General features: G+C 41.4%; 1 protein-coding gene across 1 annotated transcript; it reads right to left on the bottom strand.

Annotated features, from left to right (window-relative positions):
- Positions 1 to 831: 831 nt before the first annotated feature.
- LOC310892267 (uncharacterized protein) lies at positions 832 to 5,051 on the bottom strand. Its single transcript, XM_083819741.1, has 2 exons — positions 1,365 to 5,051; positions 832 to 1,228 (listed from the first exon to the last, which is right to left on the bottom strand). The coding sequence occupies exon 1, from the start codon at positions 4,917 to 4,919 to the stop codon at positions 1,866 to 1,868; it is 3,054 nt and encodes a 1,017-aa protein (XP_083675867.1). The 5' UTR covers positions 4,920 to 5,051; the 3' UTR covers positions 832 to 1,228; positions 1,365 to 1,865.
- Positions 5,052 to 24,896: the final 19,845 nt, after the last annotated feature.

Below are 24,896 nucleotides of genomic sequence, written 5' to 3'. Positions count from 1 at the left end.
TTGAGAAAAAATTTAACACATTAGAGGGTACTGTAAATTTTTAAAGAAAATAATAATAGAAAAATATCTATAGTTGTTTACAGTGAGATAAAGTTTATCACTGAATAAGTGTGCCTTTTCTGTAGAAATCTGTACAATTGTTCTAAGCAACTCTACAGTGATTATGGTTTTCAATCGTATTTTTTTCTAATTTTCATGTATTTTCTGTAATTGATGGTGGATGAACAATTATGAAGTGATTGTTTCAATGTTTTTTCTAAGGCAAATTTCAAATATAATTAATTCGCTGTAGCTAATATGCAATTGTGATTTTTATATTCAAAGTTGAAGTCACCAGAATGATTCCTATTAATTTCTCAAGAAGTTAAGGACTCCAGTGAAGAAACACCACCTTACCACCTTGAGCTGGGGGAGTGTAAATAGTAGGAAGGAATCTAGCTATTTTCACTCAATAGACATTGTTCCTTTCAAATCATCAGGCCTAATTATTAATTAATAAGTGAAGTAATAAAAGTAATCAAAAAACATCGAAAATCACTTTCTTAAACAATAGTTCACATGTTGAATTCTCATGGCCTGTAAATATCACTTCCATTCTGTATGAGAGCAGTTGTGAACTGACTCCAATTAGTGACTCTTTTAGGGACATTTCCTTGAACTTGGGTAAACAAATGCTGTATTTCATTGAAAGAGAGCTAAAACCTGCCCTTAGCAGGAAGCTGGAGGTTCAGTGATGAAGTGGAAATTTACTGTAAACCACAGTTTCCCTCAACAAGGGCTGCCTGTTGGTATGGCCAAGCCAGAAAAATAAGAGGCTTATAAATGCAACCATGTAACACATACTGGACTACCCAAAACTCAGCAGTTTGTATTAGGTCTCCAAATTTTTGCAATCCATGGACAGTGACAATCTAATGCAAAGCATATAAAATCACATATTAAATATGGTCTTTACCAAACATGTGGAGGTCCGTATTTCAATCCTCATTATCAGACAAGCTGGTAGTTTCATACTGACGGTTATGAATGATCCTAGGGACACTTCTTAGCAAAATAAAACCTACAGTTTGTGGCCAGGAATGTCAGAGTTTAAAATCTGCTGAAATATTGATGAAGTTCTGACACTTTGTTGTGGTTTAACCCGGCTGGCAGCTAAACACCACACAGCCGTTCGCTCACCCTCCCCCCTCCCTCTCTGGGATGGGGGAGAGAAACGGGAAAGTGAAGCCTGTGAGTTGAGATAAAGACAGTTTATTAAGACAGGAAAATAATAATAACAATAATAATAATAATAGTGATAATGGTAATAGTATTAACAATAATAATGTGTAAGAAAACAAGTGATGCACAATGCAATTGCTCACCACCCGCTGACCGATGCCCAGCCTATTCCCGAGCAGCCGGCCCCCCCACCCCGGCCAGCCACCCCTATATATTGTTTAGCATGACGTCAGATGGTATGGAATACCCCTTTGGACAGTTTGGGTCAGCTGTCCTGGGTCTGTCCCCTCCCAGCTCCTGCTGCACCCCCAGCCTGCTCGCTGGCAGGACAGAGCGAGAAGCCGAAAAGTCCTTGGCCTGGTGTAAACACTGCTCTGCAACAATTAAAACATCAGCATGTTATCAGCGCTCTTCTCATCCTAATCCAAAACATAGCACCCTACCAGCTACTATGAGCTACTTAACTCTGTCCTAACTGGAACCAGGACAGATATCCACCCCTTATTCCATACCATTTATGTCATGCTCAGGTTACACTCTGTCCAATACATTCTAATTAATCACCATTTTCATCTATGATATATAGCAATCATGGTAGTGATGACATACATTATTATATAATAATTAACATACTACAATTCAACTCATGGGCTATTCTCACCCAGTATCAAATCCCCTTGAGGTACACACCGGACCTCCCCATTCTTTTGCATTACCCACCAAGTGCATCCAGGTCCCTGAGCAAAAGCAATTCCACGAATGGGTTTGCCTTTTCCTGAGGCAGGAGTAGCCCAGACTGTTTTACCCAGCATGTTTCTTACGTGCACTACAGGAACTTTATCCCCTTCTACAGTGCGTAACAGGTTTGATTGGGCAGGTCCAGCTCGGTTGGCAGATCCCCTGGTATTGACTAACCAGGTGGCCTTTGCCAAATGTGTATCCCAATTTTTGAATGTCCCAGCACCCATTGCTTTCAGTGTAGTCTTCAACAGTCCATTGTATCGTTCAACTTTTCCAGAGGCTGGTGCATGATAGGGGATGTGATACACCCACTCAATACCATGTTCTTTGGCCCAAGTGTCTATAAGGTTGTTTCGGAAATGAGTCCCGTTGTCTGACTCAATTCTCTCTGGGGTGCCATGTCGCCATAAGACTTGCTTTTCAAGGCCCAGGATAGTGTTCCGGGCGGTGGCATGGGGCACAGGATATGTTTCCAGCCATCCGGTGGTTGCTTCCACCATTGTAAGTACGTGGCGCTTGCCGTTGCGGGTTTGAGGGAGTGTGATGTAATCAATCTGCCAGGCCTCTCCATATTTATATTTCAGCCATCGTCCTCCATACCAAAGAGGTTTTGACCGTTTGGCTTGCTTGATTGCAGCACATGTTTCACAGTCATGAATAACCTGTGCTATAGTGTCCATGGTCAGGTCCACCCCTCGATCACGAGCCCATCTGTAGGTTGCATCTCTACCTTGATGGCCTGAGGTGTCATGGGCCCATCGGGCTATAAATAATTCACCTTTATGTTGCCAGTCCAGGTCCACCTGAGCCACTTCAATCTTAGCAGCCTGATCCACCTGCTGGTTGTTTTGGTGTTCTTCAGTAGCCCGATTCTTGGGCACATGAGCATCTACATGGCGTACCTTTACAACCAGGTTCTCTACCCGGGCAGCAATATCTTGCCACAATGCCGCAGCCCAGATGGGCTTGCCCCTGCGCTGCCAGTTGTTCTGCTTCCATTGCTGTAACCACCCCCACAGGGCATTTGCTACCATCCATGAATCAGTATAGAGATAGAGAACTGGCCACTTTTCTCGTTCAGCAATATCTAAAGCCAGCTGAATGGCTTTTACTTCTGCAAACTGACTCGATTCACCTTCTCCCTCAGCAGCTTCTGCAACTCGTCGTGTAGGACTCCATACAGCAGCTTTCCATCTCTGATGCTTTCCCACAATACGACAGGACCCGTCAGTGAACAAGGCATATTTCTTCTCATTTTCCGGTAGCTTGTTGTACAGGGGGGCTTCTTCAGCACGAACCACCTCCTCCTCTGGTGATATCCCAAAGTATTTGCCTTCTGGCCAGTCCATAATCACCTCCAAGATTCCTGGGCGACTGGGGTTTCCTATTCGAGCCCGCTGAGTAATCAGTGCAACCCACTTGCTCCATGTAGCATCAGTTGCATGATGCGTAGAGGGGACCCTTCCTTTGAACATCCAGCCTAGTACCGGCAGTCGGGGTGCCAGGAGGAGCTGCGCTTCAGTACCGACCACTTCCGAAGCAGATCGAACTCCTTCATATGCTGCCAATATCTCCTTTTCAGTTGGAGTATAGCGGGCTTCAGATCCTCTGTATCCCCGACTCCAAAACCCCAGGGGTCGACCTCGAGTTTCCCCAGGTTCTTTCTGCCAGAGGCTCCAGGTGGGACCATTCTCTCCGGCTGCGGTGTAGAGCACATTCTTTACATCTGGTCCTGTTCGGACTGGCCCGAGGGCTACTGCATGAACTATTTCCTGCTTAATTTGTTCAAAGGCTTGTCGTTGCTCAGGGCCCCATTCAAAAGCATTCTTCTTACGGGTTACTTGGTAGAGCGGGTTTACAATCAGACTGTAATTTGGAATATGCATTCTCCAAAACCCCACGACACCTAGGAAAGTTTGTGTTTCTTTTTTGCTAGTTGGTGGAGACATAGCTGTTATTTTGTTGATCACATCCATTGGGATTTGACGGCGTCCATCTTGCCATTTTATTCCTAAAAACTGGATCTCTCGTGCAGGTCCTTTAACTTTATTCTGTTTTATGGCAAAACCGGCCTTCAGAAGGATTTGGACTATTTTCTTCCCTTTCTCGAAAACTTCTTCTGCAGTGTCACCCCACACAATGATGTCATCGATGTACTGCAGGTGTTCAGGAGCTTCCCCCTGCTCCAGCGCAGACTGGATCAGTCCATGGCAAATGGTAGGGCTGTGTTTCCACCCCTGGGGCAGCCGATTCCAAGTATATTGGACTCCCCTCCAAGTGAAAGCAAACTGTGGCCTGCACTGTGCTGCTAGAGGGATGGAGAAAAATGCATTAGTGATATCAATTGTGGCATACCACTTGGCTGCCTTTGATTCCAGTTCATACTGGAGTTCTAGCATGTCCGGCACTGCAGCACTCAGTGGTGGCGTGACTTCGTTCAGGCCACGATAGTCCACTGTTAGTCTCCACTCACCATTAGACTTTCGCACTGGCCATATGGGACTATTAAAAGGTGAATGAGTCTTGCTGATCACTCCTTGGCTCTCCAGTTGACGAATTAGCTTATGGATGGGACTCAGGGAGTCTCGGTTGGTGCGATATTGCCGCCGGTGCACAGTTGTGGTAGCGATCGGCACTTGCTGTTCTTCAACCCTCAGCAACCCCACAACAGAAGGGTCCTCTGAGAGACCAGGCAAGGTAGACAACTGTTTAATGTCCTCTGTCTCCAAAGCAGCTATGCCAAAAGCCCAGCGGAACCCTTTTGGGTCCTTGAAATATCCTCTTCTAAGATAGTCTATGCCAAGGATGCACGGAGCATCTGGGCCAGTCACAATACGGTGCTTTTGCCACTCATTACCGGTTAGACTCACTTCAGCCTCCAATACAGTTAACTGCTGGGATCCCCCCGTCACACCATAAATACAGATGGGCTCTGGCCCTTTATAGCTTGATGGCATTAGAGTACATTGTGCACCGGTGTCTACCAAAGCCTTATACTTCTGTGCGTCTGACGTGCCAGGCCATCGAATCCACACAGTCCAATAAACTCGATTGTCCCTTTCCTCCCCCTGGCTGGAGGCAGGGCCCCTCTAGTCCTGGTCAGAATCTTCATTTCTGTGTTTAAAGGACTGCCTGCTGGAAGTTGGAGCAGCAAACCTTTCAGAGAACTCCTTTTTCCCAATTGTTTTCCTTTGCAATTCACGTACCCGTGCCTCTAGGGTCGCAGTAGATTTTCCATCCCATTTTCTCATGTCCTCTCCATGGTCACGTAGGTAAAACCACAGGGTGGCGCGGTGTGTGTGCCCACCATATTGTCTTCCTTGCATAGATGAATGTTTACCCCTAATAGCTGAGACACTGGTTTGTACAGGTGGGGAGGAAAATAAACTCTCTTTAAGTTGGTGGATCTCTTCAGAAAGTTTCTCCAAGGTATTCTCTTTTAGCTGGTGGACACTAGTTCGTTCAGGTGAAGGGGAAGATAATCTTTCTTCAAGTTGGTGGATCTTTTCAGAAAGTTTCTCCAAAGCATTCTCTTTTAGCTGGTGGACACTGGTTCGTTCAGGTGAAGGGGAAGATAATCTTTCTTCAAGTTGGTGGATCTTTTCAGAAAGTTTCTCTAAAGCATTCTCTTTTAGCTGGTGGACACTGGTTCGTTCAGGTGGAGGGGAAGATAAATTCTCTTTAAGTTGGTGGACCTCTTCAGAGAGTTTCTCCACAGCTGAGACACAGGCCTTTAGGGAAGAGGAGAGATTTCCTTCGTACTGCCGGAGTATTTTAGTCACTTCATTCACTGTGGGATTCTCCTCCGTTTTCCAGGCTAGTATTGCCAATGAGTTGGCATATGATGATGGGGCACTCCGTACAAACTTCCGCCACATGGGTGGTGTACACCGGACTGCATCTGGATCTGCGGATGTTTGTGCGTCGTCTAGGTCCTTATAAATTACTTCCCGTACGGCCAATTCCCTCAGGTACTGAATTCCCTTCTCCATGGTGGTCCATTTGCTTGGTAAACATACAAGTTCTTCCTTGAAGAGATACCTTTCCTTCACAGCTGACAGGAGACGCCTCCAGAGGCTGCGAGATTGTGCTCCATCTCCAATTGCTTTGTCAATGCATGCGTCCCTAGCAAGGGATCCCAGCCGCCTGGCTTCCTTGCCCTCCAATTCCACATAATTGGCTCCCGTGTCCCAGCACCGGAGCAGCCAGGTGACAAGCTGCTCGCCTATACAGCGACCAAAATCTTTTCGCACATCTCGTAGCTCACGCTGGTATAGAGTCCGGGTAATTACTGTTGATTTTTCGACATCCTCATCCTCATCTTCAGTCTCCTGCACCTTTGATGGCCGGTGTAGAGTCCGGGTAGTTACTGTTGATTTTCCGACATCCTCATCCTCATCTTCAGTCTCCTGCACCTTTGATGGCTGGTATGGAGTCCGGGTAGTTACTGTTGATTTTTCGCCATCCTCATCCTCATCTTCAGTCTCCTGCACCTTTGATGGCCCAGCCTCGTCTTCACTACGCCCAGACTTAGCAGAAGACTGTCTGCGTTTTAAACGACCTGAGCCTCTATACCATTTTTTCACCTTGTCTACAGGGGCAACTTGCACTGCTACAGCTCGTTTCTCTGACCCAGCCACAGGGTCTGCCACAGGGGTTGGAATACCCTCTGCGGGGTCAACTTGCACTGCTACAGCTCGCTTCTCTGACCCAGACGCAGGGTCTGCCACAGGGGTTGGAATACCCTCTGCGGGGTCAACTTGCACTGCTACAGCTCGTTTCTCTGACCCAGACACAGGGTCTGCCACAGGGGTTGGGATACCCTCTGCGGGGTCAACTTGCACTGCTACAGCTCGTTTCTCTGACCCAGCCACAGGAGTGGGAGCAGCTGCACGAGCTGGGGCAGCTGCAGGAGCTGGGGCAGCTGCAGGAGCTGGAGCGGCTGCAGGGGCTGGAGCTGGAGTAGCTGCAGGAGCTGGAACTGGAGCGGCTGCAGGAGCTGGAGCGGCTGCAGGAGCCGGAACGGCTGCAGGAGCTGGAGCTGGAGCGGCTGCAGGAGCTGGAGCGGCTGCAGGAGCTGGAACTGGAACGGCTGCAGGAGCTGGAGCTGGAGTAGCTGCAGGAGCTGGAGCGGCTGCAGGAGCTGGAGCTGGAGTAGCTGCAGGAGCTGGAACTGGAGCGGCTGCAGGAGCTGGAGCGGCTGCAGGAGCTGGAGCTGGAGTAGCTGCAGGAGCTGGAACTGGAGCGGCTGCAGGAGCTGGAGCGGCTGCAGGAGCAGGAGCGGCTGCAGGAGCTGGAGCTGGAGCGGCTGCAGGAGCTGGAGCTAGGTTGCTAATAGCATCAATTGCAGCTCGATAGGCACAAGCCAGACCCCAGCACGCTACAGTGATTTGTGTCACTTTGGAACTGCCAGAGTCATGACACCTTTTTTTCAAGCATTCTGCCAGCTTTTTAGGATTTTGCAGCTGTTCAGGGGTGAATGTCCAAAACACTGGAGGTGACCACTGCTCTAGAAACCTGCCCATATCCTCCCACACTCCCTGCCACTCGCAACTATCCCGCCTCAAGACAGATCTCCGGATGAGATTCCTAAGTAGTTGTTTAACCCTCCACAAAATCTGAAGCGCATTCAGGAGACATAACAACAAGAGCAGGCTGGTCTGAGTATCCCAGGGATATTCAACATCTCGGAGAACCACCGTAACTAGCTCGGGGGAGAAGAGGGTGGTGGTGAAGGAGAAAGGGAGAGTGAACAGGTAGGGAAACATGTCTTCCCCTGTCCCCTTCACAGATTGGCTCCCTAACGAAAACAGGCAATAGGTGTAATTGCTAATAGTTTCCGAGATATGGGTTCCAAAGTATAGAGTCGACGTCAGTGCTGAGTACAAATACCAGGTTAAAGTCGTGACCAGATATTTCATCATTTCATAAGCCATTGCTACACCGCACAGTACCATAACAATCTTAAACCAGGGCCCGGAAAGGATAAACAGTGCAACAGGGAGCACATACAGAAAGTAACGCACCATAAAACTCAATTTGGAATACAGGTACAGCAGACTGGAGATTAAGGCGATCAACATCGTGACTAGCAACTATTAAGCAGGTCCAATACTTATACCAATTTTAGTTTAACACACTCTGGTCAGATTTGTCGATATCTCAACCCTTCGGGCCCCACGTTGGGCGCCAAAAAGACTGTTGTGGTTTAACCCGGCTGGCAGCTAAACACCACACAGCCGTTCGCTCACCCTCCCCCCTCCCTCTCTGGGATGGGGGAGAGAAACGGGAAAGTGAAGCCTGTGAGTTGAGATAAAGACAGTTTATTAAGACAGGAAAATAATAATAACAATAATAATAATAATAGTGATAATGGTAATAGTATTAACAATAATAATGTGTAAGAAAACAAGTGATGCACAATGCAATTGCTCACCACCCGCTGACCGATGCCCAGCCTATTCCCGAGCAGCCGGCCCCCCCACCCCGGCCAGCCACCCCTATATATTGTTTAGCATGACGTCAGATGGTATGGAATACCCCTTTGGCCAGTTTGGGTCAGCTGTCCTGGGTCTGTCCCCTCCCAGCTCCTGCTGCACCCCCAGCCTGCTCGCTGGCAGGACAGAGCGAGAAGCCGAAAAGTCCTTGGCCTGGTGTAAACACTGCTCTGCAACAATTAAAACATCAGCATGTTATCAGCGCTCTTCTCATCCTAATCCAAAACATAGCACCCTACCAGCTACTATGAGCTACTTAACTCTGTCCTAACTGGAACCAGGACACACTTAGAGTCTGATCAACCAAAGAAACAGAGTTTATACCACTATCCTGCTGCCTGTATTGTTCTAATAATTTTAAGACTCACTGATTAATTTGGCAGGTAGGTGAGGGCTCAAATAATGACATTCCATGGAGAACAGAGAGCAGAGAAGCCAAACAGATAGCCAAGGTCCAAATTCAGAAGTTATCATTTTGTGTCCAACCATCCTGATTACTGAGGAGTCAGTAGTGCCATCAAGATAGAAATGGGCCTTGCTGGGAGGAGGCACTTGAGGCACTTAAGGACCTGGGGGTACTGTAGCAAAGAAGATGTTACACCGCATTGTCTCCACTACATTATAATATGGAGAAGTGGAGAGAGGCAGGACACCAAATTGTAGAGAATCAGGCCTCCTTAGTCTCAACGTACGAAGAACACCTTGTTTTACATTGAGAGAGATATTGAGAAGAAAAAAAAATGAAGAAAAAAAAAAGAAAAAAAAAGAAGAAGAAAAAAGATTGGTCTTTGTAGTGCAGAATTATTAGCAATGAACTAAAATATATAGTCCCAATTTTATTTTCAGTTCAGTAGATGTGCTTAGTGAGCTTCTAATTTGCAACAGAATAACTAATATTTGAGACTGAGTTTCTCTGGGATCATAAAAAAGAGTACATTTTTTTTCTGCATTTTTCATATTCAGTAGATTGTAATTATGACCCTTGACTACCTTATAATGAAGTCTACGCGCTTCTCCAGAACAACCCTAAGAGTGGAAAATACTGAGCTTTAATTTGTATATATTTTCTTTGAGATTTAGAGTTTTTTGTTTTTTTTAACCCTTCCCTTATCAACCCTTTATACATAAATATGTACAATTTAATGCTTAAAAAAAGCCTACATTTAAAAATTTGAAAGCATTCACTCATTCTTTTAATGATAAACAGCTGAGAATGAGGAAACATATTTAGTTTAGATACAATTTGAAATCAAAAGCAAAAAATAAAAAATAAAAAAAAATAAAGTTGGACTGTGTTCTATAAATTCAGAATGCAAGTTTCCTTCTACTAGACTTTGGCATATTTGCTCACTGACTTTGAACCTGAGAAGCTAGATTGCAGTTTTGAGCCTTTGGGGAGCTTGTCTGTATTTGAAAATATTTTATTGTTTCTAGCAATAATAGCAGAATCATAATGGCACTTAGGTCTTCTATACCAAAGAGCACTGCATATTGTTATAGATACCCGAACTATTTACTCCTCATTATGAATCCAGGCAACATTTCTGACAGTTTGATATTTGACATAATTTCTTCTTACATACAGAACAATTGAGGAAAACATATGAAGTTTTGTTTTTTTTTTCACTGAAATAATCAATTATGAAAAATGAAAAGAAAAAGAAAGGGGAAAAAAAAACCAACTCCAGAGTTAACATCAGCATTAATCTTCCTCTCATTATCCATTTTCAGTGCCAAGATTCAAAAGCATTAAAAACATGTCCTTTCAACCCAAAGGAAGTGAAATAAAATCAAACAGATAAAAACACATATTCTTAATAATTTAATGATTTTTTTTTTGTCTTATTCATTCAAGAAGGAGGAATTTAAGTTACTTTGTCTATTTCTTCAATTTTGACTAATTCCTCTTTTCCTGGGGATCCCAATATTCCTCGTTGCATAAGGTTGTGTTGACATAGTCTGTGGCAACAGCAGGGATGACTATGACCATTGCCTCACACACATTATTCCAAAGAAATTTTCACTGGAAAATATTAGAATGAATTGAACAGAAAATTAACAAAAAATGAAAAAGACACTCCCAACAACATTAGGATCAGGCTCTGATTCCTCCCATAGATGATGATGATGATGATGATGATGGTGATTATTATTATTATTATTATTATTATTATTATTATTATTATTATTTTAATTAGGCCTTGCTGTGTGTTTCTTGCCTGCATCATGTTAAAACAGAAACGGTTTACAGTTCAGCACTGCAGGTGTAAACCATAAGCTGTACTAGGTCTGTGAATGTACTTGTGATTAAACACTAAATTGGATGCTCTGGTCTCCTAGGTTTGACTCCCAGGTCTGTCACTGATTTTCAGTCATTCACTGGATCATTTGGTGCTCAGGTCACCCATGGGGAATAAATGAATCCAGATAAATATTTAGATCTTTGAAAATCTGCTGGCATTTATGCTTTCACTACATAATTTCTAGCAAACCTGGCAGTCCCTCTTCTGTCCCCAAAGCTGCCACCAACTTGGCAGGGCACAGTGAGTCATTGCCAGGCCTGCCCAGGACACAGCTTTTCTCCATCTCACATCCCTTGGCGGCCTAATGTGATGAGTATATTCAGAAGGCGCCTAACAGCAGAAAACACTGATCTTCAGTCATTTTTTTCTGCAAAACCCTAGCAAGAGAAGGAGGAAGAGGAGGTGTTATCTGCTTTTATGGAAGGTTCAGAAAGGTGTGCAAGACTTTTAAAGGTAGAGAGCAGTGGTGAGCCAAAATTTTGTGGGGCACCATCTTGGAGTGATGATCCTTTCATTCCTGCTCCAGGGCCTGTTAATGCAGTTAATATCCTTACAGCAAAATGAAGACAGATATGGGACCAGTAAACAAGCTGACCCACCCACAGCTAATTCTTTTGTAGGTATTCTTTCTCTGAATATTCTTTTCACTATGTTCATTATCATTCTCTCTCAAGTTCCTAGAACCTGACAGATAAGGCACCCTTACAACAAGAAGGCGATGTGGGACCAAATTTGGTCAGGCTGAGTGGTGTGGTTTAACCTGGCAGGCAGCTAAGCACTACACAGCCATTCACTGCACCCCAATCCCACTCATCCCTCCCACCTCCGCCCCCCCCCCCCCCCCGACCAATGTGATGGGGGGGAGACAATCAAAAAAAAAAAAGGCAAAACAATGTGAGAACTCATAGGCTGAGATAAAGACAGTTTAATAAGACAGGGAAGAAAATAAAAATAAATAAAAATAAAAATAAAAATAAAAATTAAAATATATAACACACTACCACCAACAAAAAAAGCACAAGTGATTCACGAGTCAGTTGCACCCCCCTAGCCAACTCCTTCCTGTTTTATTGTTCAGCATGATGCCACATGGTATGGGATACCTCTTTGGTTAGCCTGGGCCAGCTGTCCTAGCTGCCTCCCCTCCCAGCTCCTGGTGTACCCCCAGCCTCCTCACTGGCAGGGCAGCATGAGAAGCAGAAGAGTCCTTGGCTCTGTGTAAGAAGTGCTCTGCAACAACTCAAAGATTGGTTTGTTATGAGCATTATTCTCATCCTAAATCCAAAACACAACACCATACTAGATACGAGGGAAAAAAAAAATAACGCTATCACAGCTGAAAACAGGACAATTAAGAAGGTAGATAAAAATTATGGCTGGGACTATGAATGCTACTAGGCCAAAGATTTTGTGGGATGTTGCTGTAAGGACAGCAATAAGAAGGCCTTAAAGTATTTCATATACTTCTGCGTTTAGTGAAATATGTAGGGATTTCAGTTTAACTTTGCTTTAACATTTTTTTTCCAGTGATTTTATATAGGTTGGAGTACTGTGAAGGTGAAGAAAGTTTTCCTCCACTGAGGGAATGTTTTCAGTATCCTGCCATTATTATCTACAATGAGTCATAGAAAAAAAGCTTGTCTTACCCCTGCTTCATAACAACTTTAATGCTGAAGAAGGGACTTGTTGAAAATACCTAATTAAAGGGAGCAGAAAAGGGCAATGAATGAATTATGCCTGTAGTTTTATGAAGTCAAAAATAATCAGTTCCAAATTGGGAAGTTCTCTTTTTGTATAATTTGATAATTATAGTGGCAACTTGCATGAGTTTGCCCCTGGCATCAACGTTGTCTGCTGTTTTATCACTTATACTTTATCATTGTCTTTTCCTTTCTATACTAAACAGTCAGGGACATATCTTATTTTGGAAGATGTTCAGCATAAGCTGGTAAGAGGAATGCACAAAAGTTTTCAGAAATAATGAATAGAGAATATAGAGTATTTATGCATTGTTTGGGCCCTATGGTGTTCGAATGACAGTTTCAAGCTCTTCACTTTGTTATGATTTTTTTTTTTTGGTGTGGTTTTACTAAACAACTCAGCCCAAATGACGAAAAAATGACTCCAAAGAAGCTATTATGTTCTGTTGCATATGCAAGTGCATAAATACACGTGCAAAAACATAACTTTTTTTCTTTAAGTTTTTAAACTTTAAGTTTTTTAATTCTTCCAACATTTGGTCAAGTTTGTTCCCCTTCCTATGGAGATGTCCATCCTCAGATCCCTACCGTCTAATCATAGGCTTTAACATTCTGATTCCAAAAGCACCTACCGCTTGAATCTCTGTTCATGTTCAATGCAATAGATAATGCATCCATCTCATGAGGACCAGGCTCATCACAACTTGGATTTTTTTCTGCATTTGGAACAGGAACATTCTAAATTTTCACTTTGCCCAAGTTCTTGCGAGCAAAGCTGGCTGGAGAAGTGAGATCTGAGGCTAGAAACAGGGACAAGTCACCTCTGGTCCTGTGGTGCTCACTGTCTGCACACAAAAGCTTAATCTCAGATGAGGGAAGATATCCCTGCAGAAAGCTTACAGTTCATTTTGCATGTCGTTTGAAGTGTTTTATATACTACTTATCTTTGCTGTGACATCTTGGAAATTTCTGAGTTATAGCCAAGTGATTTATGAGGTCTTACTAATTTGACACACCCAAGTGATTCAAACAGAACCATTATGGTCAAATTAAACATTTAACTTCTCATCAAACAGCTAGTCAGGATTGTATACATTAAGCTGTAGAAGTGTCTTTTGAAGAGGTGTAGTTGGGTGTTGTCAGTATTGATAAGTCAAAATCTTCTAATGTATCTCTTAAATTTTTACAGTGCTATGGATAGTATGTAGATCCACAATACGTTGGCCACACCAAGTTGTGCCACTGGAGAAAATTATAAATATTTTGAAAATTAGTGATTGTATATCAGATGCATTAGTCTGATTGTAAAACAGTTCCGTAATATGGATTAAAATCAATGGCTGAAAGCAATTCAGAAAATAACTCTCATTTCCAAAATGTGCTCGCCAAATGAGATGCTTTGCCCATACACACAACCAGGTTAAACAGGAGCAAATATGTATGAGATTAATGTTATTTGTATTATTGTAAAATATGGAGGTCTTGTGAGACCAAGACCCCTTTCTGTACATAACAAGAGAGTCTCTACCCCAGAGAATTTACAGATTAAGCAGACAAGAGTTCCAAAAGAAAGAAAAAAAAAAGTATATTGAAGCTGGGAAACCAGCTGCATTCAGAGTATGGAATGACCTTTGCATGGTTCACACTTGTCTGGCAGGCAAGCTGGGAATGCAATTCCAAGGCTCCTAAATTTCCAAACTAGTGTTCTGTCATCTGGAACATAAATATTAACATTATTACAGTACCAGTGATGTAGAATAGTTGATTGTTTACTGCAGTGCACACATGGTGATAGGGACTTTCCTAAGAAATTCACAGAGGGGAATTTTGGTCCTGAAGGTGAAAGTCTATATTCACCTGATCTCTATCACTCCTTCACCAGTCCTCCTCCACAGTCATTCTGTGAGGAGCAGATGGAAAGAGGGTGAGTTTTTGGTCTACCAAAATCTTAAATAATTATCTACTCTGTAAGTTCAAATGGTAATAAGCTCCCAATTAATCATTGTTGTTTTTGTTGTTTAAATCAGTTGTTTTTTGTTTGTTTGTTTGTTTGTTTTTAAATTCTGATCAGATATGATCAGAAATGATATCAGATATTATCTTTTAACTTGTGTTTGTCACATGTTCAGCTAGGAGTTACTTCTGTGTTCATGCTTTTCAGACTTCAAGTCCAGAAAATAATTATATACATATAAACCAAATTCAGATTTTAGGAATTAAGGTTTTATGAAAGACCAGAAAATATTGTTGATATTGTCATATAATGGGGAAAGATGGTACTGTTGAAGGGGTCATACACACCAAGAAGCTTTGACTTAGGTATTGAGATGGACATTTATGTATGTGAGCTAGATGTCTCAGCTCTCCTTACAGCCACATATGTAATACAGCCGGCATAGACTAGAAAAATATGTAGCCATCATTGTAAATGTCTACTTTGGGCTAAAGTTCATTTCTTGACTTTGTCCGATATATTCATTAGAACTCCATTACAGTAGGAGGTTAGACCCCTAGCAAGTGTATACACATATAAATATATGAACACATCAAAATAAGTATGTAAATTCTCACTTGCACAAATATGGGTAACAGGAAATTGATAACAAGGGAGGTGTTCAGAGGTGATCATGACAGCCTAAATCATTAGTGAAGTCAAAATATAAGTAGTTTCTACCGGTGCTTCTGATTTCTAATGTCACTTAGGACTAACTGTAGCAAGGAAGAATATGTTGTGTTTAATCTGGTTTGAGCTTTATCATCAGCAAGCTTAATTAAGATCCAACGACAAAACCTCTCACTGGAAGCAATATAGCAGTCAGAAAGCACACAGTTTGGCACTCCTGAATGGATGTGTCAATCTGGCATCTTCCTATGCATAACAGAAACACATTTATGCTGGAGATAACTGTCTGGTAATGAAAATGGAGCCCAGTATGCTTTTAAGGTTATTTTCTGCAGTCAAAACATATTTGTTTTATTAATATTTGTAAAGAATTATGAAAGATTTACAGAAATGATGCTAAAATACTTGTGCTTTTTGTGTGGATTACTGATTAATTTTAATCTTCCTGGCTCTTATCAATCAAACTTCACTTTAAACATACATTTAGGTGATTAATTAATTACCATAATCTCAGCAACCATGCATCATTTTGCTACACATTGATCTGATCAATTTTATGCTTTGAAGTAAATTACAACTATTCTATTACAACTATTCTCAAATAACACTTTTAACACATATTAAAAACAAGGTACTGACACTATTCTAATTTTTAGTCCTACACATTAATTAAATCTGTTCAACTCAAATTTAAATGTCTCTCTATGATTAAAGATGAATTCTTTCCAGATATTTTTTTTACAAAAGGAAGGGGAAGTGGAGTGGAAATTAGGGGAATTTAGGAAAAGAGTGTCTGATGGATAGTAATAATTAAAGTCACCATATTTATTCAGTGGACTTAAAGCAGAAAATGTTGTACTGTACTATACAGACTTGAACTGGTGTGATGGATTCCTGTATATTGCAGGGGAAAGGTTTGGTCTGGTGATGCTGCAGAGAGAGAAAGCACAGGCAGAATCTGCAGAATAATGACACCAGTGGATGAATTCAGCAAGCAGAAAAAATGTGCCTGCTTATGAGTGACAGGGCAGATGCAGCTCCTTTCTCACAGTTAATGTTGCTGTTACCCAGTGTTTCCATCTCTACAGCTGACTGAGCAGATATGCTACCAAATTTCCTTCCTGGTACCTGACTGCTTTCCATATGAGCTCTGCTGTGTCCTCAGTCTCTGTGAATGAACATACTCTGAGAAATATTCACACTGCCTGGTCTTGAGGCTGCCCACTCACTCCTGCATATTTCTGCACTTTTTTTGATTTCTAATGCCCGGGCCTGAGCTTTCAACAGAGGTTAAACACAGAATAATAGACAGATTTCCACATAAAGCTGGAAAAAAATAAAAGTGTGAAGTTACATTTGAAATCAGGAGAATCCTGAAGCCAGGAAATCTTGGAGAATATATCTCAGTCGAGGAACTAAAATAGTGGCTGATTTTATATGGGTTACAGCTCCAGCACTAGTTTCCTATAAATAACTCACAGATGTCATTTGAATTACAGTCTTCTGCAAATAAGGGGGCTGCAGGCATACCCAGAAGACTGTTAACAAGGAGATGACAAGCTTCAGGCATCTAATTGCTTTAGCTCATCACCAGCAAGACACTAGCAGTCCTACAGCTAATCTGACCACCAATTGACTGAAAATTGAATCTAAACCAGGAGAGTTATTTCACTGACTTCAAAGGCCCGTCCACCTCCAAAAAGAAACCTTAACCCTCTATCTGTTCAGCCAGCTGTTATGCAAGAAGGCCAGGAGCTTTTGTGATTTTTCTTAGCACTGTTTTCTTAGCACCTGATGTCTGTAGAGAACAGTCTAAGTACATGAAGTTAATTGCTTTTCCAAATCCAATGCAGACAGCCACAGATAATTAAAATAATCTTCAAAAACCAAAGCAAAACCAATACCAGACCTTGTCCTCCAATTTTGTGAAGCGTGGTAAGAGAAAAAGACCAAGGATGCACGTTATATTGTCTCTAGCAAGTTACACTGACATAGGATACTTAACTGTGTCATGCAGGATTCATATTCAAAGAAGACATGTGCTCTTCCCGCCCCCCCCCCCCCCCCCGGCCAGGAAAAGGAAAAAAAAAAAAAAAAGATCACTAAAACATTATCCTGAAGCTATGAATCTTAAATGCTAAGTATTTCTTCTAGCACAGATGTTTTAGGGACCCTGTGAAGACAAAAACTGAGGATGTGGGGCAGGGTCTAGTGGGCAAGAAAGTTGTCCATTTTCATACACTGCTGGAGAAGAGTCAAGCCTGCAATTTCAGTCCTGTTTCTTGGGAGGCTCTGTTGCCCACCCCAATGAGTTTTCTCTCCACCAGAACACTGCCCAGAGGAGCTGCCTGCACACCAGAGGGACACAGGTGAACTGTGGAGCATGGTTGTGTGGATATTCCACACTGACCTCTAGGAGCATCCACTTGGCCTTAGGACTAAGAAAATACTCAGGAGATATGATGCTTTGTGCATATTCCCAGTTCTGGCTTTGTATTGAATGCATTTCAGCCATTAAGAGGTCAAACCATGCAGAGACTTCTTGGTATGCCAAGGATGTTGTGAGTTAGCAAAGTTAGAGCCAGCAGTCTTAGTGAAAGCAAATATGAAACACTTTAAGACGGTTTGGTTTTTTTTTTTTTTTTTTTTGAACAGCTTGAAGAAATCATTCGTTTCAGATGTCTTCACAATCTTTAAACTCTATAATGTGGACACCATTTTACATAGGTTTCCAGCCTAAGCAACTCTGGAAAATAGACTGTTCTGTATGGGATCTGGGCACCCTCATTCTGCCAAAACATCTATTTTACTCTTCCAAGTAGGTGTAGCAAGTGTTGCCCTTTGTATTCTGAAATGTGACGTATATCACCAAACAGTGGTGGAGTCACCATGCCTGCGGGTGTTGAAGGAAAGGTTCGACGTAGTGCTTAGGGACATGATTTAGTGGGTGTTACTGGTGGTAGGGGGATGGTCAGACCAGATGATCTTGGAGGTCTTTTTCAACCGTAACAGAGTGGATGTAGTAGAGTCAGATATGCACTATAGATTGTAATATGGGGTGTGTACATGACATGGGTGTGGCTTCAGAATTGGTTCTCAAAAAGTATGGGGGCTGACCTGCTGGAGAGCAGCTCTGCAGAGAGGGACCCAGGAGTCCAGGTAGATAGCAGGCTAACCATGAGTCTGCAATGTGCCCCTGTGGCCAAGAAGGCCAATGGTATCCTGAGGTACATTCAGAAGAGTGTTGCCAGCAGGTCAAGGGAGGTGATCCTCCCCCTCTACTCAGCCCTGGTATTGTGTCCAGTTCTGGACTCCCCAGTAGAAGAGGGACATAGAACTACTGGAGCAAGTCCAGAGGAGGGCTACTAAGATGATGAGAGGACTGGAGCACCTATTGTACAAGGACAGGCTGAGAGAGCTGGGCCAGTTTAGCCTGAAAAAGAGGAGACTGAGGGGACACCTCATCAATGCATATAAATATCTGAGAGGAAGTTGTCAAGAGGTTGGAGCCAGTCTCTTATCAGCTGTGCCCAGCGACAGGATGAGAGGCAATGGGCACAAACTGAAGCACAGGAAATTCTGACTGAATATGAGAGGGTACTTTACTGTGAGGGTGACAGATCACAGGGCAGGTTGCCCAGAGAGGTTGTGGAGTCTCCTTCTCTGAAGATATTCAAAACCTGCCTGGATGCCATCCTGTGCAATATGCTCTAGGTGATCCTATTCTGCAGGGGGCTTGGACTAGATGATCTTCTCAGGTCCCTTCTGACCTTAGCCATTCTGTGACTCTGTGATTCTGTGATTCTGTGATATCATCATGGTACCAGAAAGAAGGGCAGAGAGCACCAAGAGATACATGTTCAGAACAGTTATTCATAGTCTGTTTATATCCCTTTTGCATGAAAGTCATGGGATCACTCAGGGCAGAGGGCATAGTCCTGCTCTATTCTGGTGTTTTAAAGTGATAATAAACTCATGCCCACAGTATTTGTTGCTGAAAACATTACCTGATTTGAAACTTGTGAAGACAAATGTTGCAAGTTAGTTTTTACCCACGGGTGTAGGGATTTCTTTCATCACAATCCCATTGTCCTGGAAATTGCTTCCTTTTGTGATGATTTAATGTGTTCCTCATTTTCTACTGTAAGGATCATATTGGGCACGTTGGCCAGCAATATACGCGTCATAAGTTTAATGTAAACACCTAAGTGGTCCACCTGAAGGCAATCGGACTTTTCGAACAATTTATGTTTATGTGCTTTGTTGACCCTGAACCGTGAAAACTTTAGAACTGCTTACACATACAAGCATTTGCAGGATCTTTCTCTTAGTTCACCTCTTCCTAACTCCAGCTTTCTTACAAAAAGCAGCTTATTGGCTATGCTATTTTCCTACTGCTGCACTATCCTGAAAGCTCAGGGAAATTATGCTACAAACTCATTGAAATCCTTTGTTGCTTTCAGTGACCACATAAGCCCTGCTCTCTATTCATAGTGAGGAGCTAAAATGGTAAACATTCTGCTTCAAAGAAATAAAGATATGTAAACACATTCATTCCCCATCACGAGGCTTAGCCTGTGAACCCAAAGAACATTTCTATATCAATAGAATTGCACAAATATATGCTTTTCTTTCCAACAGTACAAACTTAGGTTCTATCATTTTCATCATTCTCAAATACACAGAGATATTCTGTACAATGTATTTGACACACTGCACTGCTCAGAGCCCCATTGTTAGTTTCCATTCTGAGTAACTGCAGCATTTTAGAAAAATGGAAGGACACTACAGAAACTGTAAAATGTTTTGAAACAATGGGTATGGTCAAAAGACTTTGATAAAATAAAACATAAAACCTTATATTTAGCAAATGTTTCACTTGCTGGTAGAAAAGTCTCTCCCAGAGCAATAAGAAAGCAAGAATCTTTCTTGTAGGCTTCAATGGAATAAAGAAAAGAAAAGAAAAGCTTCCATCAGGATTTTAAAGTTTCTAATAAGAAGTGTTTGAATGTCTATTGTAATTTGAACAAATGTCTTATTGTCTAAACAAAACAGACTCCACAAGAAACTCTTCATCTATTACAGATTTTTCAAGCACTGAAGGTGATCTTTTAATCCCCTCTTCGCTGTATCTGTCGTCCTTCCTTTAATATTAACACTGACACTTCTCTATTAACTCATTAGGGGCTTGTGAAACAGGGTACAAAGACACCATAATTACTATTCTTGCAATTCCACTTGAAGGTTTCCACCAAGGCTGAAACTTCTAGTTCTATACACTGTACAGACACAGGAAAAAAGCAATCTGTGTCCCGGAAAGTATTGTGTTTGAAAGGACAAAGCTGATGAAACCAACAAAGAAAGAGCGAAGACTTAAATAGATTTGTCCAAGATCATACAACAGGCTTTTATTTTATTTTATTTTATTTTATTTTATTTTATTTTATTTTATTTTATTTTATTTTATTATTTTATTTTTATTTTTTTAAAAGGGGGTAGAACTGAGGTTAAATCCATGTCTGTTGACTTTCAATTAGCTTCTCATCTACCTCTTCATAATCCCATGTAATTAATCTTTAGCAATTTCAAAGTGTTTGCGCTCTCAGGTCACATTCATCTTACTAACTTTAAATGGTCAGGTGGTGCCTTATGGTATGACCAGTGAGGGTTGGAAACACTGTAGAAAGAAAACAAAGTCAAAGAAGTATTGGACTATGACAAAACCCAGTGTATTATTATCTTATGGAAAAGAAAGTCTGATGGGAAAAATACATCTTATAAATAAATAATTAATAAATAAATAAACTACATATTTAACAAAATATTCGGAGTTCTATTCACATTGCATGGTTCTGGGCAAGGTCATTTCATAGAATCACAGAATAGTTTGGTTTGGAAGGGATTTTAAAGGCTGTCTAGTTCCAGCCCAAATGTCCAGTTTCACCCTCGCACCACCCCAGGCTGCCCAAAGGCCCATCCAGCCTGGCCTTGAACACTGCCAGGGATAAGGCATCCACAGCTTCTATGGGCTGTGGACTGCCTGTGCCAGTGTCTCACCACCCTCCCTCTGAATGAAGAATATTCTCCTAACCCCTAATCTAAATCTTCCCTCTTTTAGTTTAAAACCATTCTCCCTTGTCCTATTATTATCTGCCTGAGTAAAAAGTCCTTCTCCATCTTTTTTATAAGCTCCCTTTAAGTATTGAAAGGCTGCAATGAGGTCTCCCCAGAGCCTTGACTTCAAGCTGAACTTCCCCAACTCCCTCAGTCTTTATTCACAGCAGAGGTGCTTCAACACTGATAATTCTTATGGCCTCCTTTGGACTCACTCTAACATATCCATATCCTACTTGTGCTGGGGGCCCCATATGTGGATGCAGTGCTCCAACTGGGGCCTCACAAGGGCTGAGTAGAACGGTACAAATCCCTCCTGCTGGCCACTCCTCTGTTGATGCAGCCCAGGATGCAGTTGATTTTCTGGGCTGCAAGCATTGGCTTTTTGGCCTGCAAACGAGAGCTGTAATTTAGAGATAAACCAGTCTTCAAGACTTTAGGATGAACTCTAAATAAGCTTAGAATTTCAAGATTATGATATTAGGACTACGAGTTTGCTTTTGTTCAACTATATCTTAAAAACAACTTTAAATATTGAGCTCACTGTTCCCACTGTTTCTGAGCAGATGGGCTGCAGGTGGTAGGTGGGTTTGTAGAGGTCCCTGAATTCAGACTCTTTTATCTGACTGTTTGCCAAAGAAGCTCAAGATAACACTTGTCAAGCGATATACCTCTCAGTTATTGAACAATTAATATTATCTGCTTACAGACAGAATCTTGCATCTACAGACTCTAATGACCTCACTTCTCCCCCAGTCTGTTAGGTGAAAGATGCTTGGAAAGTGCAGTGTAGCCATGAAGAATGACTAGCCTTGAAGAAAGGAGCAAGGTGCTTACCTTGTGTGAGAGCATTCAAAGTTAGATTTACCTAACGTCATTCACTCAGATAAGCTGCTCTGGGATATGTGCTCATTCTCTGGCTCAGAGAATGACTGCCTTCTTCCATTCACTTGTTCCTTGTGATATGGGAATGAAGTTCAAGTCTGAAAGGATGAAATAACTTTCTCCTCTTTTGCTATATTCCTCTTTTCCAGTGATCTGGGCAGCTTTTTTTTCTTTTTTTCTTTTTTTTTTGAGTTCTAGGATTTCATTCTTACAGATGACACACCATAATCAGTCTGAGGTTGGTAAGATGTAAGATGCATATAGTTTAATGGCCAGATTTATGTCCAGATAACATGTTTTGTTGCCAAGGCAACTGAGAATCTAGGAATAAGAAGAATGAAAAAAGATTTTAAATAATAGACAATGTTAACAATGTGAAAACAATCACCTGGATGCTGAGAGTTGTGTCAAGAAGTCATATCCTTTGATGTGTATTATCCTCACATTACTTTTTCTTCTTTTTAGTTAGGGTTTGGCTTTGGATCCTTGTTCAGGCGTTGATTTTGACTGGGCATCATGAGACATGGAAGAGAATGGTACAAATCTTTCATGACAATGAGATCTGGCAGGGTTGTCTTTCTACCTCTGGCACTTTGGCCCATGTTGTCTAACCAGCTTTCCAGATGGGTAAATGGATGTGTATAAACACTGAGCACAATAGTTGAGATGAAAAAAAAAAAAAAAAAAAAAAAGATAAAGAAACAGCAGAGATGCTATCATTAAAAAGATTTCTTCACAGTAAAATGTTTTACTGGTTTGCACAGGGCAAAAATATACAAATAAGAGATGCAGTGGAAGAAAAAGCTCTGAAGACTTTTCTTAATCTCACAGAAGACTGTGAGTTATTGTAGTGAGTTGTAACATCCTCTTAAAGCCAGTGAGACTCTATGAGCAAGTAGGAAGTAGAAAAGAGATTTCAGGAGAAAAGCTGATAAGAAACTGCCAGTTCGAGGGGCAAATACTTGCTTCAAGTCTGGAAGGTAGTATTTTAAAGAATAGGTGGTGTCTACAAACCTGAAGAGAACCAGAAACAACCATCACCTTGTCTGGTGTTGACTCTTCCAGTCCCTGGAAAGGAAGGACCATAGACATGACTTTCACAATGGGAAGAGAAAAAAAAAAAAAAAAAGAGAAAAATACCAGGGGGGATCAAGATGACAAGCAGATGAGGAAGATCTATGATGATGATAGAGAAATTAAATGCAGAGGATTTGCAGAGAGGGCAAAGAATAAAAAACTAGGAGGCCAAAGCAATTTAGCATCATTAGTGTGAAAACAGATCTGGTGTTGAAACTATGTGCTGAACCCCTGTAGTAATTCCTTTTTAACTTGAAAATTCGAAGTAATAAAGAACATAGTAATTATTTCCAAGGTGCCATACAGATTTCAGGTGGCCCCAAACGTTCTTCATCCAGTGAGTTCCCACTAAATCATTATTCAGGTCCAACTCCTACTACCTCATTCCCTTACCAGCTCAATGGCTCAGGTGCAGAGTATTTTAACTGTGTGTGGAAGGCAATAGTCAATAACAGCACTCTCACGTATGAGGAAACACATGCTATATTGGTGAAGATAAAGCTGGAGGTGCAGAATGGGTCTGTGGAATGAACTCCTCACAATTAGCATGCACCTTATTACTCTCTGATTGGAATGCAGGGTCTTTGGCTTTATTTTGACTTTCCTCCACATGAAGGATGGAGTCAACTTTCTAAAATAACAGTCCTACTAAATAACATTCATTGCAGCATCCACCAATGACATCCACCAGCAGAAGGCCTGGTGAATAAATAGCACCAAACAGATGAATTTCCTAACAAACTAAGGGTATGACTACAGATATCACTACAGATATTTTGAATTGAGGCAGGACCTTCACCACTGAATAATCTCTCTAAAATTCAAAGTGGTCTTCATAGTTTCCTAATATCCTCTTCAGACATTTTTCTTCCTGCTCTGTTCTGTGATGCCTTTTCTGGTCTTAACATTTCACATGTCTGAGGGCTGTGGTCCCAGTCCAACAAAATATTTGAGCATATATTCTTCACAAACTTTGCATAAATTTGTGATCTAATGATGCTGACTGATGGTACCCAATCTCTGAAAGTACTGAAGTCATTGTCTCTTCAGCATCTCTGTTTGAACTAGTTCCACCACTTGGAGTAATTCCATCAATAAACCTACTGGTCCTTCCAAAGCATTGCAGTGATGCAAAGAACAACAAAATAAATCAATTGGATTAACAAGACTGGTTATTTGCATTGGTTAGCAAGAGAAGGAAAAGAAATATATAATTTCTGCTTGGCATCTTTTTTTGCTGTCCATCCCACATACTAATTTCTGCAGTCTTTTGCAACATGATATTATTGCATTTGGTATAATTTGGGGAATGGTAAATCTTTTCTTTTTTGGACCTGCAAAATTTCTTTTGCAGGTCCAAATGTAATGCTACTTTTCAGAAAATAAAATAAAACAAAATAAAAAAATAAAAATAAAAATAAAAATAAAAATAAAAATAAAAATAAAAATAAAAATAAAAATAAAAATAAAAATAAATAAAAATAAATAAAAATAAAAATAAAAATAAAAATAAAATAAAAATAAAAATCCCTCCCAAGAGAAATGGGTCTGGAATCTTTCATAGAACTCAGCATGAGTAATACAAGACTTCATTTTGAACACAAGGAACTAATATTCATAGCAGCCTGGCCAGATTGCAAACAGATGTTGGTAGAAAGTAAATCTATTATTAAATTAATTTGCCTTTTCACCCCCAAGAGACTGTAGAGCATAAACCAGCTATGTTTAATAAAAA

This window comes from Anser anser (assembly GCF_964211835.1).
Source record: "Anser anser genome assembly, chromosome: 1".
Classification (NCBI taxonomy): Eukaryota; Metazoa; Chordata; class Aves; order Anseriformes; family Anatidae; genus Anser; species Anser anser.
Note: the sequence above shows the minus strand (reverse complement) of the source record. Positions and strands in the feature narration are given on the sequence as shown.